Consider the following 18,721-nt stretch of genomic DNA (forward strand, 5'->3'; position numbering starts at 1 on the left):
AACTGACTCTACAAACAGCGCCCCACCAGAACCACCGTCGCTCCGATGGTCGCAGTTGATCGAGCGCACCATTTTTCTTTCAGTAGTTCCTCTCACACCTCTGAACTGTCCTTTGTTTGCACGCGGCATTGCTTGGTTACGCATAGCTGGAGCCCGTCGGCAGGCCCGTGAACTTTCCTGTATCGTCCTGTAATCGCAACAACATGGATACCTTAGGGAATGTATAACCTCGGACATGGATGTCTGCGATTATCTTACATTACCATCAAACGCCCGCGGGAGATTGTCAGCGAGACGCGTATCAGATATTCCGGCTGAGCTAAGCCTGGCCTAGCGTCGCCGACTTGAGTTTTTTTTTCGCCTCGCACAAAGGGAGACGTCAAAGTTTGGCGGCTCCTCTTTGCCGAGCGAGTGCTACGGTTGTGACCGGCGAACCGTGCATCGGGGGCCTCCTTCGGGAGCAATGGCCACCGCAACGACTCGACATAAACTCTGAGATTGGCGCCCGTATGCTGTGCGATGTCAGTGCACGTTAGAGATCCCCAGATGGTCCGAGTTATTCAGGAGCCCTCCACCACGGCACCCGTTTCTTCCTTCATTCTTAGTCCCTGCTTTATCCCTTCTCTTACGGTCCGGTTCAGGGTTCCGCGGATATGTGAGACAGATACTGCGCCATTTCCCCCCAAATCCAATTTTTCAGACTGTCGCCTCACAGGTGGGCAGTAAAACACACTCCTTACCCACGCTAGCACGTGGGAATAAAATGAATTAAACGGATGCATTAACAAATACATAGAGACATAGGTAAAAGCCATAAATGTTGACAAATCGCTACAGTTCTTTATTCGCCGCTTTCTGGTGGCTCAGTCATGCGGATCTCTGAGCTGAAACCACGGACTTGGACAAAATTGGAAATGAATGCTAGGAGCACTCGTCCCATTTTTTCACTTTGTACGGCCGTGACCCCTGTATGCGCCTCTGTATTTTGCGAACTAGACCCTCTCAGCAAATAGCCTCTAGGACAAGTTGGGTTTCGAAGCGGAGTTACCCTCCACTGTAAGAAAAAATCCCGCATAAATACAGGACATGTGGCCGCTAACCTTTTTGCCGCAACATGTGCTGCACCACTCCGTTGTGCACACACCCCGTGGTAAAGTGGTGCGGTGCATTTTGCGGCAACAAGGTTAGCACACACACGCTACGCACCCTGTTATGATGTCAAATGTTCTGTATGCCACGGTGTATGTGCTGTTATTATGTCAACATAACACCAACCATCACAACAATGTATAGCATGCGTGCTGTAACCAAGTTAACATGACAGGATCTGTGTTATATGACTACATATCACGTTCTGTTCTCATGCTCTCCACTGCAAAGATGCTAACATATGCATGTCCCGTAGCATTTATGAGCAGCCCATGTTCATCTTTGAAAGCTGACTGAGCACATGCTGTTTAATGCTTGATGGCACATGATACGCAATATTACACTCCTGTATTTTCTGATCGGAGCCAGGCCCACGTTCAGGTAAGAGGCATGCTATGCATGGTAAATGTGTCATGTTTGTAGCATGCAAACAAATTTTTCTGCACACAGATTACGTATCAAAATGAACACACTTTGAAAGTAAATAGCTTGCGTGTGGTATTTTGCACCTCCTTCAAACACAATCTAGGGAGTGATAAAATTGCATAGAAGTGAATTAGTTTGAAACAGTTTTAATTATGAACACAAAAAGGTACAAAAATAGCAAAAACAAGCTACACATCAAATGATATACATTATGCATGTACTTGAAAATCGAATCTAATTTCCAATATCTAACTTCCGATATCAGAGTTCGTAATCTGAGCTACGCAATAAATCTGAAATGAAAGTTCAAAGTTCACAAACACACTAAATCCGAGACATGCAATCTTGTCACTTTTTTTTTAATTTGTCAAGCTGCTGAAGGGCACTGTGCACTTTTGGGTGGACTGAGGTGATCCTCCGGTTCAACTGCCGGCTCCCTTCCTCTGGGTTCATGCCCACTAGTTGCCTGAAAAGAATAAGACATATTAAGAAGCTAGATCATCCGAATTAAGACGTGCAGAATTATAGGGCGTCTAAATGTAGATCTGCCTTTGCTCTTCGCGCCACTTCTGTGGAAATAAGGGTTCATGTTAACATCATTTACATGGTTATACTAGCTTTTCAAGAAAAACCACGCATCACAAAACATGGAGGAAGAGATGCTGTGATGCCAAGAAAGCAAATGCCTCCAGCATTAGGCAGGCAACAGCAATAGCAATACTGCAGTTACTCACTGCATTCTGATTTAGCATGCTTTACACAGCAAATTTCTGGTGCCAGAGATATGCCTTGTGCGTGCTGTTGCTGCACAGCAGTACAGTGCTGTTGCTGCCTCATGCCTAAGCTTCTAATTTTAAGAAAAAGTTTTGAATTCTGTGAATTCCATATGAAGAATCTGCAATATTCTCCGCGGCCTTACAGCAGCGGCTCGCATGCCATCGCTTCCTTTTGTCACTGCTTCATGGTCCATGCGGCACAGTTCTGTGCTTGTTAGCAATTTTTTTCCTTCCCTACTACTCAAGGCTCTTTCAGTGCCTTCTATTCTTTCTCAGTAGTCTGCACGGTTTCCTTTCCACGTTCCTGGCCACCAAAAAGTTGGCTTACTCTCGCAGCTCAATAGTCTGTTGGGTGAGCTCGCTATGGGTGTAAAAAAGTTAGAAAAAAAATTGCTCTGTATTCATACCTTGGATCCAATATAACGTGAAGTGATTTCTGAAGCATATGATTTTAAGAATAAACTCGTGCTGCATTTGTGCATATATGGTAGTACTGCTTTTGGCAGGTGCCCGTGCTGTAAACCTCATACAAGAATGTGAGTGAGAGCATTGCTGCCAGTGCTACAGGAATTTTCTACACTTAAAAGCGTTTATGAAATAATCACTTTAAGATGTAATGATGCAGTTGTGGTACTTGTCTACAGACCACCAGCAGGGAAAATACCCTGTTTCATTGAATATTTAGACAATTTTAATGGAATTATCCCAAACTGATGGCAAGGCTATTGTTGGAGACATCAATATTGATTTACAAGTGTCCAGCAATGCTCAGAGTGACTTTTTATCAGTGATGATTTGTCGTGGCTTCAGAAATACTATAGCTTGTCCCAAGCTCATGCAAACTTGTACTAGTTTGCATGAGCAGAACGGTAGCAAATATATCAAAACATCAGCTGAACTTTTGTCATTGCCAGGTTGTACCCTTCATGATAAGTCACGTGACAAACAATAGCATTCGTATAGTTACGTCATCGTACTGATTACTGAAGACACAATATCGTCCAAAAAAGATAATGTGGCTGCTAGCCCACCATTGCACAGAAATGCTAAAATCAGCGGGTTTTTTTTCAAAAACTAGGGATCTTACACATGACTAGCCAATGCAGTTGAGCTCTGATTTTAATACTGAGCCAAATGATTAATGTAGCTTAAGAAAGTTATTAACTGAGCCATAGTCACATAAATGCTAGCCTTCAAGATTTCAGGAAGGCCATGAAGAACTGCCCTAAAGCACGATACACAATAAGCAGACAGGTTGAGCGCACGTGTGTGCATGCCGTCTTTTAGCACAACTCTTGCTGGGTGTGGAGAATAGAAAAAAACAAGCACCTTTCCCAAGACTTACTTTGCAACTACAGCACATTAAATTACAACTCATCTCTCGAGGAGGGCCGGCTCAAGGGCAGTAAGAATATGAAAATAAATATTCTTTCCTAGCTGCCTTGCTAAACTGCAGGCTTACATAAGCCATGCCCAACATGAATTCAAGAACAGCAGATACCAAAATATTGCTTGCATGTTTTCTTTTTTCAAATCATGTATTAGGCATTAGTATATATGAATTACCTTGTAGTATTTCCCTATTGCAGCTAAATTATTTATAATCATATTTTTTCTTGATGCTATTTATACTTCATGAACCGAACAATAGCCTCGACATGTGAGGAGTGAACTGCAGTATAATCACTGATTCCTAGTTATAAATCACTGTACATGTGTTGCACCGTCATAGCAGCTCCATGTTTGAAAACAGTCACTGCGGAAACCTGAGCATTTTTAAATCCACGTGTTACCGCCTGCTCTGACCTGCACTGCAGAAGCTACGCCTTGGACTCAATCATGGCATCTGTGATGTCACATGCAACCCATGTAAGCAGGGAAGCTGGTCTTAGAAAAAAAATTTCCAATCATAGTCACAACTATGAAAATTCCATGGAACGTGTTTCTACGCGGTGATTCCAAATATGCAACTGAATTTTATAGACATCTAGTGCTTGTGCACTTATATGTTAAGTAAGATTTTGGAGAGAAACTAAGAAATTTTGCTGCAGAAAACTTGCTGAAACGCATGCTATTATTTTTGTCTTGACATCAACAAAAGGTAAAATCATCCTGCCTATCATAAAACTTGAGTTATAAGGTTCTTGTGTTGCCATTTTAAAAACAAGAATATGTACACGCTTGCCTTCCCGTTTGTGAAGTGGCAACTTCAAACACCAACAACTTAATTTCTATGATAAGCAAGATGATAATTTTACCCTTATTGCATTCCCTGACATCACTACAAATGAATGGCATGCCTTTTAACAAAATTCCTCCAGCAAAATTTCTTACAATTTCTCTCCAAAATCTTACGTATTGCATAACATAATGAAATTGAATGGCATATTTTCAATTAGCATACAAAAACACAGTGGACAGGGTTTTTTACCTTCGGCTTTTTTTTGGCTTTTGGTATATTTTTTTATTTGGTATATTATTGGCCTTTGGTACCTTTGGTATTTTTTTGTCACTTTAATTATTGGAATAAGCCTGTGATACCTATGCTGGGGCACACATTCCCACACATTTACTTTTCCTTTCTTTGCCATGTTCCTTGAACATGAGGCACCAACATAAGGAAATGACAGATGTTTGATTCTTACAGAAAAAATCACAACTGTGAAGCATTTCTTTCATTTACGAAAGTCCTGTTATACTTGTTTCAAAGAACAGAAAAGACATCTTGAGGATGATTACAGACAGTTAAGCATCCAGACTGACAGCGAAATGTACCTCCGAACACTTGTGATGAGCTTGAAAATCTAGCTAACGATGACGTTAATCATAAGCAGGGTGCTCAAGTGCAGTTAGGTGAGTGGCTGTTTCCTTATTCTTTTAGTTAATAGAAGAAGCATTCATCGCAAACAAGACACCTATAGAGGGTATAGATTTTTAGTACCGAAGTCAAGGCATTTGCCCATTACACCTTCCTACATAAACTTCAGTTTGTTTTACCAGTCCATTGTCTTTATGCATTTCATCCTGAAAATGGTAGCAAAAATCATGTAATCTGATAGCTAAACATAGAGATGCATATTACAAAAGTACGCACTTCAATATTATACTGAACATTTAGACATTATTATGCAGCTTCAAGAGTTGGCTATCCCGTAGCATTCACACCAGCAGAATATACGTCTCAAGTAGATGATACGAGCCTGAAATTTCATCTTAGATGTAGCACTTCGACTTACGTTATTAAATTGCAATATGGAACGTTATTTCCAATGCACCACATTACTCTTTCAACATAAATGGAAAGCAACGCGTTCTTAAATTTTATTGTGACCTCAAGCACAGCAAATGACAGCTTGGAAAATGCGAAATGAAAATCCTGCACACATTTTCTTTGCAAAAAGTTGATGTAGGGCTACAGAAAAGACTCCGAATAAGGTGCAGCCAACTTGACATTATTCTGTAATTAAACCACATTGCCTGGCAGGTCGTCTTAACACAATGGTGAAACATTGCAATGGCATGCAAACAAAGCAAAGAAAGGGCGTAGCACTCCTGTACATTAGCAAATCAGTGCGTTACATCCACTGGTCTCCACTAAGGGGCTGAATGATGCAAAAGATGCCTGAGCATGAAGTCACTGTAAGTGAATGGGCTTGTGCCAGAAGCCAGCCTTTCACAGTACACTGAATGGGACATCAGCAAAGTTCTGAGGGGTTCCGTTTCGCATCATTCATTACACATTTCGTCTTTCCGTCACTTTTGTCTTTTTTTCACAACAATGCGTGGTTGTTGCACAATCAACTATGCAAGAAGACTAGAAAAGTTTTTGAGAAAGACATTTCAGGAAGAAGGGGCCTTCAGAGTGCAACGGAACAACAAGTAGGAGAGCCGACGACATGACAGCGCTACAGGCAATCTAGAGCCTTGTCTCCTAGGCTCTGTGTTGTCCTGTTGCACTACAAAATACCCGTCTAATAATATGCACCACGAAGCCCAGCATGAAGTTTTGCTTAGTATTCAAGTTCTAATTTGCGTGATACCGCTTATTATGTTGCAGTTACCAGGTTGCAAACGCTGATTTTTATTGTCATGTAGTAAGTGGAAAACTTCCGCAGCTAGCCAACCACTTTGCCAAGTTGTATTCTTTTGAGCGAAGCCGACAGAGGATGTACCTACTACCCAATGTGACGTCAGTGGTGTCCTGGTACAAGAGGGTATCAAGTACTGCTTTGTATTGTAGCAGATAAAGTACTATGCCTGAATGGGCTTTTATTCATGGGGCTTGGTGCAGTTGGCTTAAAGCAGCGCATGTCCTCTACCACTCTCTCCTGTTGGCCATTTCTCTCGCGCTGCACATATCTAAAATGGCACATGCTGCCGTAAATATTCATCGTTCTCACAAGTCGTTCCTTTAGCTCATGACTAGCCCAAAAACTATTTTGCGTGCTTCAGGTAGGTGCCGCTAGATAAACTTGGCTGTGCTATAGGCATGTCCGGTAGTTTAATGAACGCTTAAAGCAATGAACATCTTCATCCACCATCGATGTCAGGAGACATCGGCTGTTTGCAACTTCTAGCGCTGTATATTTGAAGTATTTAAAATCGAGCGGCTGTTCAAAGGACGGGTGCCCTGGTTTCTGTCATGGTTCGCCTATTCTCTGCTATGCGAAAATTCAGTTATAAGATGACCTTAGCCTCATTGTCATTCTACTAGTACTCCATTGCACTCTGAAGAAAAGAACGCAGAGTGCTATGCAAGCACCTCTTTACCGCAGCATTTGCATGGATATTTTCCTGGATTTCCCTGAAACTGGAAGGTATGACAAGCGATGCTCATATTTCTCGTGTTCATATTTCTTATTTCTGTGATACAACAGCAGTTGCCACCAGAGAGTGGCATAAAAACTATGTACGAAAGGATGAAAGCTGTGGTTGCATTCACTGAAAAGCACAGCAGCCTTCCGTCTTCTGACACAAGCCATCCAACTTCCAGTGGCTTCACGTATGCTCAGCTCATATGAGAGAATGTGCCATCCAGCCACCTAGTGAAGATTAGTAGTTACTTTCTTTTTTTGTCCGTGTGCCACTGCACTGTTTCACCATAGTGTTAGACCAACTCGCCCATCAGTTCGTGTTATTAAGGTTGTCAAACTATGCACAAAATGCACGTGCACAGTGAATCGGAACAATGTCGAGATGCTGCAGGAGGGATGCCAGGCATATGCAGTTTACATGCTATTTTTTTCCTCACGTCTTACTGAGTATATACTGCAACAGTCATAAAGAGATAGATATGATAAAAACTTGTCTATACACAAGAGAAAAATTTATGTGGTTACCTCTGAATGAATTCCAATGTGGCTTGTACTTCTTGATTGTATTTCATGTTGAGACAAAAGTACGCAGCATACAGGGTCTCCACGGCGGCCAGAAAGCTCAGTCCTTCAAAGCACTTTGCTCCGTCGAGTGTCACAATGCACGTACAATCACAGTCAAAGATGCTTGTGCCTGAAAAGAAAATTATCAACGACTGCATCAAAAACTGAGTTCGGATTAAATATTAGCAATTGTGGAGCAATTCGTTTTTTTTAATGCTACAGCTCAGAAGAATAATTTTTAGCATGATAATATGAACATGAGGCATACAAATCTTTCTCACATAGCTGGTCATGTCAGCACAGCTCACAAAAAAAATATGACGGCACCTCTATGTAGATGCAAATGCTAGACACTGAAGGTATTTATAAAGCAACGGACAAGAGCAGATGGATGAATGGCAATGCATGCGATATTCTCAAGTTAATATTATAGGCCACAAACCTGAATTTTATAGCTACACTAACAAGGTTCTAGCAGCGGGTTATGCTGCCAGGTACAATCTCAAAGAGAAGACTGTGGCATGCGGATGGTTAATTTAGCTTGCTTGGCATGCCTCATCGAATTCTTGAAGCTGCATTGAGTCTGACATACAGGGTAATTCACAACAACCTCCTTCGTTACCACGCTCTAATTCTTTGTGATCAATGAGGTTTCATACTTCCATGCTTTTTAGAAGGTTATACTCTGCTCAAAGCATTCAGAAAATTATTAAAATCTTACCAAGTACAACCACCATTGGTGTAGGAGGCAGGTCACTAATCAGTTCAGAAACACAGGGTGACGTCTGTGGAGGTAAGAAGCCATTATCATAAGCAGATGAATATAAGGAAACTGCATGTTCAACACAAGGGCACACAGGTAACAAGTGTGCTGAAGAATCACAGGAATAATGAACACCTGGCTAATTGCAGCAGCAGGACTACAAAAAGGAAAGTTCACAGCTTTTTGCACTTCGGTAAACTTTGAGGTGGTGCCCATAAAATTCTACTGGAACAATGACGCATGTTAATTGTTAATTTTTCGTTGCCACTGGCTACAATTTCTGTGAACTCAAATGATGGAGCAAGTGCTCTAGAATTTTACAGAGATATGTGAAAGTTTCATCTACGGTCATAAAGCAGAAATTATGTTAATGCTGAGAGGCTACCAAATATCCATCCCCGCAATAATCTCACCTAAAAAACACTAAATAGGAACTCTGTCTTTTCCTTGAAGAAAATGCACAGCAATGGGAACACCCCACTGAGCAGAGCTTTTGGACGGCCCATGTCCTGCCCTGTCTGTCATAAGGAGCCATTGAAGTGCCTCGTCTCCCTTCAGGCTGTGCCGCAGGAATGCATACAAGACCTCGAGGTCTGCAATTTCTTGATTGACAAATAATCCTTCTAGCTGCGTGTCCGTTAGCCTAAAAAAAATGATGTTTAGCTGTAAAGCCTTCTTGACATTGCTGAAAACAACCATAACAGTGAGTGAAAGGTAATTTGTGTGCTTGCACAATACATTCACCCTTTTCAACCTAACGATCCAGTGCTGACCAATTTATCAACATCTACAGGGTATGCCCTCTCTTCTTTGTGTCATGCATTACCCCTTCATTTTTTGGCCCTGCCATCTTGGTGCGAAATTGATGGTCATATGCAATGTGTTTCAGGGAAGCCTGCCACTAATTTTTAAAAATCGGCTTTTTGAGTTATGAAGACTTTCTGCGGCAGAATAATACCAGTGTAAGCGGGAAATGCAAACAGGTGAATAAAGTCTGCTAGTAAGTTGGTTAAATAATTTCTGATAATTAAATTCATAACTATCGCAGTCAGGCAACTGGCAGTAATTAAAAATTGTAGCCGGTCATTAGTAAGAGCCATATCAGTGTTTGAATTTCGAAAACACGATTACTCTAGATGCTGTGGCCCAGAAAATTTTAGCTAGATCATGCCAAGATACAAGCACTTTTGAAATGCATGCAGACAAACCAATCCCTCTTGTGCACGTAACTATACATTCGAAATAGCCAAACTTTCCATGTCACAGCGCCAAAGGTAATCGTGTTTCAAAATTCTAAAAATTGACATGGCTCTCAGTAATGACCAGCTAGAAATCTCTAATTGCAACCAGGTGCTAACTGTGACAGTTTTATCAGAACTTAGTTATGCACCTAACTAGTTAACATGCGGGCTTCCCTGAAATATCTGGTATACACTTATATGCATGACCACACTAATACCTCATGCCTACTGCGACATACTATCAACAACAAGAATAAATGGACTGCAAAAATTGTTGATCTTGTACTGCAAGGTAAGGCTCTCAGAAGGCAGCACGACAGACTTACAAAGGCAACTGCACCAGGTGCAGTCATCATCATCATCAGCCTGACTACACCCACTGCAGGGCAAAGGCCTCTCCCATGTCTCTACATTTAACCTTGTCCTTTGTCAACTGTGACCACCGTACCCGGCAAACTTCTCATCCGCCCACCTAACTTTCTGCGCCCCCTGCTATGCTTGTCTTCTCTTGGAATCCACTCCGTTACCCATAGGTGCAGTCTACTCCCGACTATATTAACTACTGTTGCACCGAGTTTCAAATTAAGTAAAATTTTAACCCAATTTTTTAATTTTGTTCACTTTTCAGACATGATAATGAATGCTCACAGCCTGTAATTTATGGATTCCTTATTAGTTAAACAGTTGTTGCACTAATTGTTGGAAGTTATTCTTTGACATTGCATCTGGTAGTAGAAGTGCCCTAATCCAATACGTGGCTTACCCTGCACATTCGGCATCCAGCATTACTTTAACACACACTCAGCAACAGTTACTTTTCCTGAAACCTCAAACAACACTTCAATTTACTGACATGCAGCTTGCAAATACAGTTGCATACATGCCTTCTAATATGGGCCAGGAAGTGCCGTTGCGTGAACAGCAAGGGCCACTCTTTCTGTACATCACAAGCTCGCTTGCCCTTAGTGTTGATGGTCGCTCGAATTGCTGCATAAGCACGCATCAAGAGTTCTTCTTGCAGAGGAATGTTTTGCTCCTCTAGAGCTTTTAGCAAGAAGCATTTTTTTTTGCTTCCTCACAATCATTGAAGTCTATGGCAGTGACTGGTGGCTGCCATTCTGTGCAGCCATAAGTTGTCCTTGCTGTTGCCCTCTTCAGAGGCCCTCCGCACAATTCCTCAGAAAGGCGCTTACATCCGCGCCTTGCGTTTTCAATTCGGCACTTAATTTTGTAAGCAAGTCCATGAAACGTTTTACCCCCTGAAGAGGTGGACAGTGCGTCACAGAGTGCTGACGAATATTTCTGGCCGACACGATTGGCCACTGACCGGATTTGCTTTGCAGTTGGCCTTGAGGCCGCTTTGCACATTGCTGTTGCTATTAGTCTTACTACTTCTTGATATTGACTTCGGTCAAGTGGATTTGGTGCACTCAGGGCTGTTAGAGTTTCATGAGACAGGGAGTTCTATGGAATCGTCAATGACTGAAAAGCTTCCAGTGATGGCTGGGGGGACGACGTTAAAGGCTCCTCTGTAAATTCAAATGAAATCAGACTTGGCAAAGGAGTTGAGTGGCAACAATACCAGTACCTACAGCAGCCGAACAAATTGCAAGATGGAATTTATTGCACAGCATTTAGAATCATTTAAACCTCTGCCCCATATTTTTGATCAAGTCGGATAGTCCAGCGTGATGTATCATCATCATCACCATCAGTCTATGTCCACTGCAGGACAAAAACCTCTTCCATATCCCTCCAATTAACCCTGTCTTGTGCCATCTGCGGCCACTTTAACCCTCAAAACTTTCTAATTTCATCTGCCTTCCTGACTTCGTCTCCTGTTATGCTAGCCCTTGTAACACTACCCTTTAAGGACTATAGACAACTAATTTTATTACGTGTTTTCTTTTTTCAAATGATGCATCAGACATGGAATACATGGATTACCAGATGGTACTAAACCTACAACAGCTAAATAATTTATAATTGAATTTCTTCTCCCATGCTGTTTCGGCTTCATCGACCAAACGATGACTGTGACATCAAGTTGATGTTTTGGTCACGTGATCAACTAGAAAAGCTAACATAATCAGCAGATATGTAGATTTAATTCACTACGACATTTAATCCAGCTTCTTCCAACACCTGAAATGACAAAAATGATTTCTCACTTGACGTCAGAGTCTTCGTTCGGTCAATGAAACCGAAATACATTAGAGAAAAAATTCAGTTATAAATTATTTAGCAGTTGTAGGCAAATACCACCTGTTTCATTCTGTCACCGAATGTTACAGCTATCAGTTTCTTTTCCATAGCTTACTGAATTGCCCTGAATTTAAGTTCACCGAACTTGTTAGCCTCCACACTTCTGCCCCATAGGAGAGTACAGATATGGCTGTTACTTCCCTCAGAAATGCTTGTAAACTGCCATTCATCACCTGAGAGTACCTGCCAAGTGCACTCCACCCCATTCTTATTCTCCTAGTTATTTTACTCTCATAATCCAGGTCTGCAGTCACTAACTGTCCAAAGTAGGTGCATTCCTTACAGCTCCAATCTTAACCACATTTCTGCATATTATTTTTAGATGCACTGCTCTACTTTGCCTGCCTAGGTCATTGACCATGCTTTATGAGAAATGTTGTGGTAGGGAGCTTCAGATGATTTGACCACCTAGGGAACTTTAATGTGTACTGGCATCACACAGTGTACTGGCGGTTTTCTATTTTACCCTTTTTAAATTTGGCTGCAATGGCCAGGAATCAAACCTTTGAACTCGTTGACCTTTGACCACTCACAGAGTTGTGAGTGGCACTCCGTCCCATTATCTTCTCTTGTGTGTGTTTTGGGCGCCTTTAAATAATTACAATGAGCTGCTTTAGCAAGGACATGTGGTTTGCTGTGTCCAACATAGGGGCAGCAGAAGTCAATTATATGAGCAGGATGCAGCTTTGCTTTTTGTAGCTGCCTTTGCTTAATTTACTCTGGCCTTATGTCAAGCAGGTGCAGTCATTTGAAAAAAGCTAATAACAGCAGCCACACCAAAATAATATTGTGATAGTACAAGTTTTGCTTGGCAGAAATTGCTCCAGCTCTCTTTTCAGATTATGACTACACTGGCATTTCTCATTACACTCAACCTGCTTTCCACTCATTTCTGTAGCACTTTCCTTTCTTCGAAATAGAAAAGGATACAATCAAGCTTGGGATGACAGTATGCCAAACTCTAGTGCCTTTCCTTTTTTCACCTTTAATTTTTTCTCTGAGAGACGTCTTGGTCCAGAGAAAAGTATAGCAACTATAGCACTATGTTATAATTTTTCTGGTTTTCTTACACAGCTTGTTCACATGTACAGTCATACACAAAAGCCTGTGTGTTGCAGATTCGTGGCAATAAATGTATTCCTGTGTAGCCAGGCAAAGCACGGCAATGAAAAGTACACACGCATGATGACATATGCGTGCTCCATTTGCTGGAATGAATAGCCGACTTTCTAGCGAGGTAATGCTATTTTTTTTTCGGCCAATCTGCATCCTGCAAACTTTTGTCAATGACTGTACAACCATCACATCGGAGCTCTGGTGTCATAGTGCAGTAGCAGGGCTCTTAATCAAAACTCACGGATCTTCTCACTCAATATAACTAGGTGTAGTGGCTACAACAATGCAGACAACAATACAATGCATCCTTGGCATGCAGTTTGCTTGCTTCAAGATTTACCAGTCATGAGAAAAAATTTATTAAAGCAGAACTGTTTGTGCACATAGTTTGGTAAATACAGTTAAACCACTACAGTCCACCACTCTAAACAGATGCTGTTGATCACTTGACCCCATCGTTAGCCTAGAATAAACTTGATGCTCAGGCTAATGCTTGCTTCAAGTTATCACATATACTGATAGCAAATCTAAATTACTTCATAATTAACATGCCTGCCGTTTGTGTACATCAGGGTATAATAAGAATGCATATTAGTCAGGTCAGACCCATAGAGCCGCATAACTCTACTGATGCAAAAGGTGCGCATTCTGTGCGATGCCAGTGCCTGTATATTAAAGAATCCCAGATGGTTGAAATTATTTCGGAGCCCTGCACTAAGACATCTCTCTTAGCCCATGTGCAGCTTCGGGATCACAAGCCATACCAGCCTAATGAATGCAAAGCAATGTGTAACAACACACTTCAATGCACACTCGAGAAATGTTATGTTGTCAGCCTCATCTGTGAATCCTCTGAGTACCAGGGCTTGAAATTTACCTTGGCCAGAAGATAGGTGGTGCATGTGCTTATGAATAGCGACAGAGTGTTGCATGCACTGAAAGCATCATACCTGCATTGAAACGATCTGAAGTGAAAGCACTGGAGCCAAGTATGAATGTGCAGCCCAAATTGCCACCAAAGTTTTCTTGCATGTACTTAAAGCTTTCCTCATCAACTTCTGTGCTGTCTTCAAGAAATACCTAGAACAAAAAAGGAAATTTTAGAATGTGAATTTTTAAAGCAAGGATCCATACGGTCTAGCAGGCTGGTTAACGATCTCGAGGCTAAAGGGAAGATGTGGATCTTAAAAATGAAAATGTTTATTACAAGATATAACGTAAAGAAATTAGCTGTGGATATGTAATACTTCCTTCTATTTTCGAACATGTAATTAGTTTCAGAACATCTAAATCGGTTTTCATATTATGGAAAAATAACTGAAGCCTAATTACGTAATTTATTACAGGTTGTTCAGACACTTTCCCTCAACCATGCAAAGCTATGCTATTTGTATTGTTATTGAGGTACAACATCATACAGAAATGTTCAATTTTGTTAAAGCATCATAATTACGAAATATAATTAGGTGACATTAAAATTTGATATGTTCGACCGAGCTACAAAAATATAGCATAGCTCCATGGTTCAGTTCTTTCTGATCACGACAGTGTAAGTTTAATTGAAATTGCACCACAAAAGCATAATGAAAACATCTGTAAGGGTAATCAAGTTGGCAAAAACACGAAGTGGAAAAAACTGCATTTGAGATGCGCATGCCAGGCACTCTAGAGGCCCTTGTAGAGGCCGCAGAAAATGGCAGAATGCAGATATTCCTGAGAACTTCCCCATACTAAGTAATACTTAAATGTAGGGAAGAGCGGCAGTTTTCAAACAAGAGCAAAATGGTGGCCATTGGATATGCGGTTCTGCCGCATTTTGCCCCGAAATCACCATTTCAGTGTGTTGGTGGCATCAAATATGTCATTTTTAATTTGGTAGCTGGAGGTCAAATAATCATGACAATATAGCACAGACAAGGACGACGAAACAATACGATGGCACAAACGCTGTCTTTCAAGAAGGTTTACTGCAAACCATGTCAAATATATACATTGTGCCCCCCCCCAAAAAAAAACAATGAACAAGGTATGCCTTACATATTCACACTGGACGCGTTGAAAACAAAACAAAAATTGATTATGGGGCATTTAACCACACGAACTCTTTCTTAGTGAGTGTGAGTGACACAAAAGGTGCGCTACCACAATGATTGTGGTTATTTTAAAATTTTCGTAGCCTTGGTTATCTCAAACATCAACTTTTCTCTGTGTCTGTCTAGCACAATACAGCGCATGAATTCCAGCACACAGCTCTCAGGATCTGGCAAATGATCGTAATCACGACAGTGAATCATCAAATTCTCCCTCACAGCTTTGTTCACATCATAATGGCGCTTTTTTAACCTCTCATTGGCACACCTGCCAGTTTTACCATTGTAAACATAGCCACAATTCAAGGGGATCAAGTACACTATGCCCTCTGTTTCTGAGAATGATAAGAGTTAAACAAGAACAGTACTGAGAGATGCATGTTTAAAACAGTGCAATGCACATATACCTTTAACCAGAACAGCCAGCCATTCCAAACTTGTGATCAAGTTGGACTTTTTTTTTCTGAACTGCACTTTCCGGAACCCAGAGGGTCTCCTTTGTGCAGCATCTGCTCATGTGAGAAGCTGATAAGGTGTCGTGATGTGGCCTTCGTAAGGTAAGACTCTGGTCGCCCGAGGCGATCATATTCGCATTTGTGGATGCCCCCTCGAGCCACCAGATTCCGTCCTCGCACCTCGCAGAGCATGGCTTTTATAAAAACAGCACACCAAAGCATCTCCCAAGTAACAGTGCAGAACACAGACGGGTGCACGAGATGAGAAGGTGACACAACAAGCGCTGACTTGCAATGTTTGTTTTGAGAAATACAGAACTTCATATACCCTTCCATAAAGTCGCCACATGTTCCAAGGACACGTGGCTTGCACACTGTGTGGCACACGCACTCCTGCACAGTCGTGAAAATCAGTGCACGTTTGACAGCTCAAGTTCTTTTTTTGTTAGCAGTAGGGACGGTGTGCTGACGCATTGTTCTCGTAGTCTGAATAATCCTAGCTGCCCCAATAATCTCACAGACCACCTGTTCACTGTGTGTTTTCAGCACTTTGCATCGATGATTGATTGAGGAATTGATTTTGCACCGTTGCATTGAGCACTACAGCATATTTTTGTCTGGATACACAGCACAATGCACTTTTTCGCAACTTTGGAACTTTTTTCCTGAAAGTTATTCAGTTTAATTTTAGTGTAAACAATTTATCCATGTAGTACATGTTTTGGCGAGGCAATGAAAAGTTTTATATAGCTCATAAATGTCGTGTGGACTTTTTAAAAAAAGTTCCGAAATGAAGCATTTTGAGCTAAAAAACAAACTACAAAAAACAAAAACCTTGTGCAGGCATTGTCTTGACACATGATAAAAAATACAACTCATATAAGTTGTCCAAAAAAACTTTGGAGGCCAAAAAGAAAATAAACATTTTATCATGAATTTTGTACGGAGACCTACTTTTGCACTAGTCTGGAAAATTCAAAGGGCTGTCAGATGATGAGAAAAATTTTTTCTCATTCGATATTAAGAGAAATTTCTTTTGTGAGTTCAATAAAAAGACAAATTTTTGGACCAAAATCAAAGAGGGTTATGAGCAAACATTGGTGCGTTTGGCATGAAATGACCCATGTAGTCAGCTGCATAAAATTTAGATGAGCTATATTACATGCACACATCTTTTTTTTTAAACAATGTTACTGCCTCAGGGCATATAAAGGGGGTATGTTTGGGTGGTTTCGCTAGATGCTAAAATAAACTGATGACCACTTGCTTTGAACATGTATAGCAGACCTACTAAAATGACAACTTTGGTCCAATACACAAAATTCAAATGTTATGCTCATTAAATTTTTCTGGTGCTGGCGAGAACGGTGGTAGAAGCCGCGTCAGAACTTGAACATTTATTGTGCCAAACACAAAACAATTGAACACTTGGAAATTCAGAAGTGGAAATATACCAGTATTACAAAAATGGCAACCCTTATCATTCATTTTAATTAATGAAATACAACCAAATTAACCTATTCAGTTCAAATCTGCATTAGCTATTATAATTTACTCAAGTTCTCTCATGGCCCATGCAGAGGCAGTAAGAGAGGGGAGTGAGCGGTTGCAAAGTGATACATAAGAACAATGCTGAACTGCAGGTTTTTCCAGGAAAAATAAATGCACGTATATATTAAAATATTGCAACATCATTATACAGGTTTACGGGGCAAAGGAAATACACATTACACATTGCTATAAAAAATATGTCTTGTACAAAAGATATTAGGGTGAGAAACAAAACAATGCAAGCCGCAGTATCATAATTGGTTCAATATGTTTAGAAACAGGCGCAACAGCAGCAACCAACAACACCACAATGGCAAAACAATGTATAATTAGTATCAAGAACAATAAAAATAATGCTCAAACATGAAAAATCGGCTCAGTGAATTCGGCAGAATATTTCAATTTAATTGTTTCAATTTGCTTGGAGACGAGTATTGCCCTTCACTTAATTAATACATTAATTAATTACTGAAATAATGAATTCGATTCAGCTATTGCAGACACTTAATGACATGTTCAATTCTAAGAGATTCACTTGTCACATGGTTTCACTTGTATATGGATTCACGAAATTATGCAGACAAATAAAAATGCGTACATGTTGTCCTATAGCTGCCTCATCTGTCGAAGACAGGATAAGGAGCGGATTACCTCCCAGGCGCAAAAAAAAAATGTAATAACGGTATGTATAGCATGTGCCCATCACCTTGTCACTTCAATACGGCGAATCGAAACCATGTGCGCCCGCGCTTCGCATGTATACGGTAACGAGCCACGATACTCGATCATGCTGTATTTCGAGCTGGCCAGGTTTACTGATACGCCGATGCGAGGGCCATTTTGGGGCATGCATATATGTTTTCTTTGCATTTCACGCGACAGTACGCGCTAACTCGTTCGGATGGTTTCTTTTTCTCCTCTCGTTGCAGCTGCCGATCCCTACAGTGAGTTGTTCGCCGCGACAACTGACAGTGCTGTCTTGATAATCGCAGCGCTGATAAAAGCTGAATGTATACATACCTTGAAAACGAGCAGCACTTGCTTTGTCCGGCCAAGAAATGCTGTCTTGTTTGGCACACAGCTGCAGTCGCCGTCAAACGACGTGCTGTTCACGCGCCATTAGTGGCATCAGCAGCCGCGTTTTGTGGCACTCCGCGCTGTGTGCTGCGGCTCCAGGGGTGGTATCACTCCGCAAGACAATCATGTTTCGAAGAATAAAAGACGCTATTTGCGCTTACGAACAGCCTGACAGTGCGTGACGCTTATAATAAGCGTGCAATCGCTCTGTGTAGCGCTGAGCATAATAGCACGAATGTACCAAGTCTTTCGCACTTTAGTTGCACATTTCTGAATTGCGCAGCAGTTCCCGTTTCGAAACCGAAACTACACTTTGGCGATTACGCCGACGTGCGGGACGGGAGCCGTTCAGCTTTTCCCGTAGTTTTACAGAATTTTCTAACAGTGTCCATTTGCAGTCTTCGAGTTCCACAGCGCGCGTGTTCGAGACGCGC

The 18,721-nt window shown here is 41.3% G+C and overlaps 2 protein-coding genes across 2 annotated transcripts in view; one reads left to right on the top strand and one right to left on the bottom strand.

Annotated features, from left to right (window-relative positions):
- Window positions 1–18,721, top strand: part of LOC144115469 (protein argonaute-2-like) — a 103,752-nt gene that overhangs the window by 14,718 nt on the left and 70,313 nt on the right. The gene's annotated exons all lie outside the window — the stretch shown is intronic.
- LOC144116462 (uncharacterized) lies at window positions 1,924–18,432 on the bottom strand. The gene is made up of 5 exons (XM_077651191.1): window positions 18,231–18,432; window positions 14,065–14,194; window positions 8,451–8,514; window positions 7,691–7,859; window positions 1,924–2,041 (listed from the first exon to the last, which is right to left on the bottom strand). The coding sequence occupies exons 2-5, from the start codon at window positions 14,164–14,166 to the stop codon at window positions 1,924–1,926; spliced, it is 453 nt and encodes a 150-aa protein (XP_077507317.1). The 5' UTR covers window positions 14,167–14,194; window positions 18,231–18,432.

This window comes from Amblyomma americanum, chromosome 1 (assembly GCF_052857255.1).
Source record: "Amblyomma americanum isolate KBUSLIRL-KWMA chromosome 1, ASM5285725v1, whole genome shotgun sequence".
Taxonomy (NCBI): domain Eukaryota; kingdom Metazoa; phylum Arthropoda; class Arachnida; order Ixodida; family Ixodidae; genus Amblyomma; species Amblyomma americanum.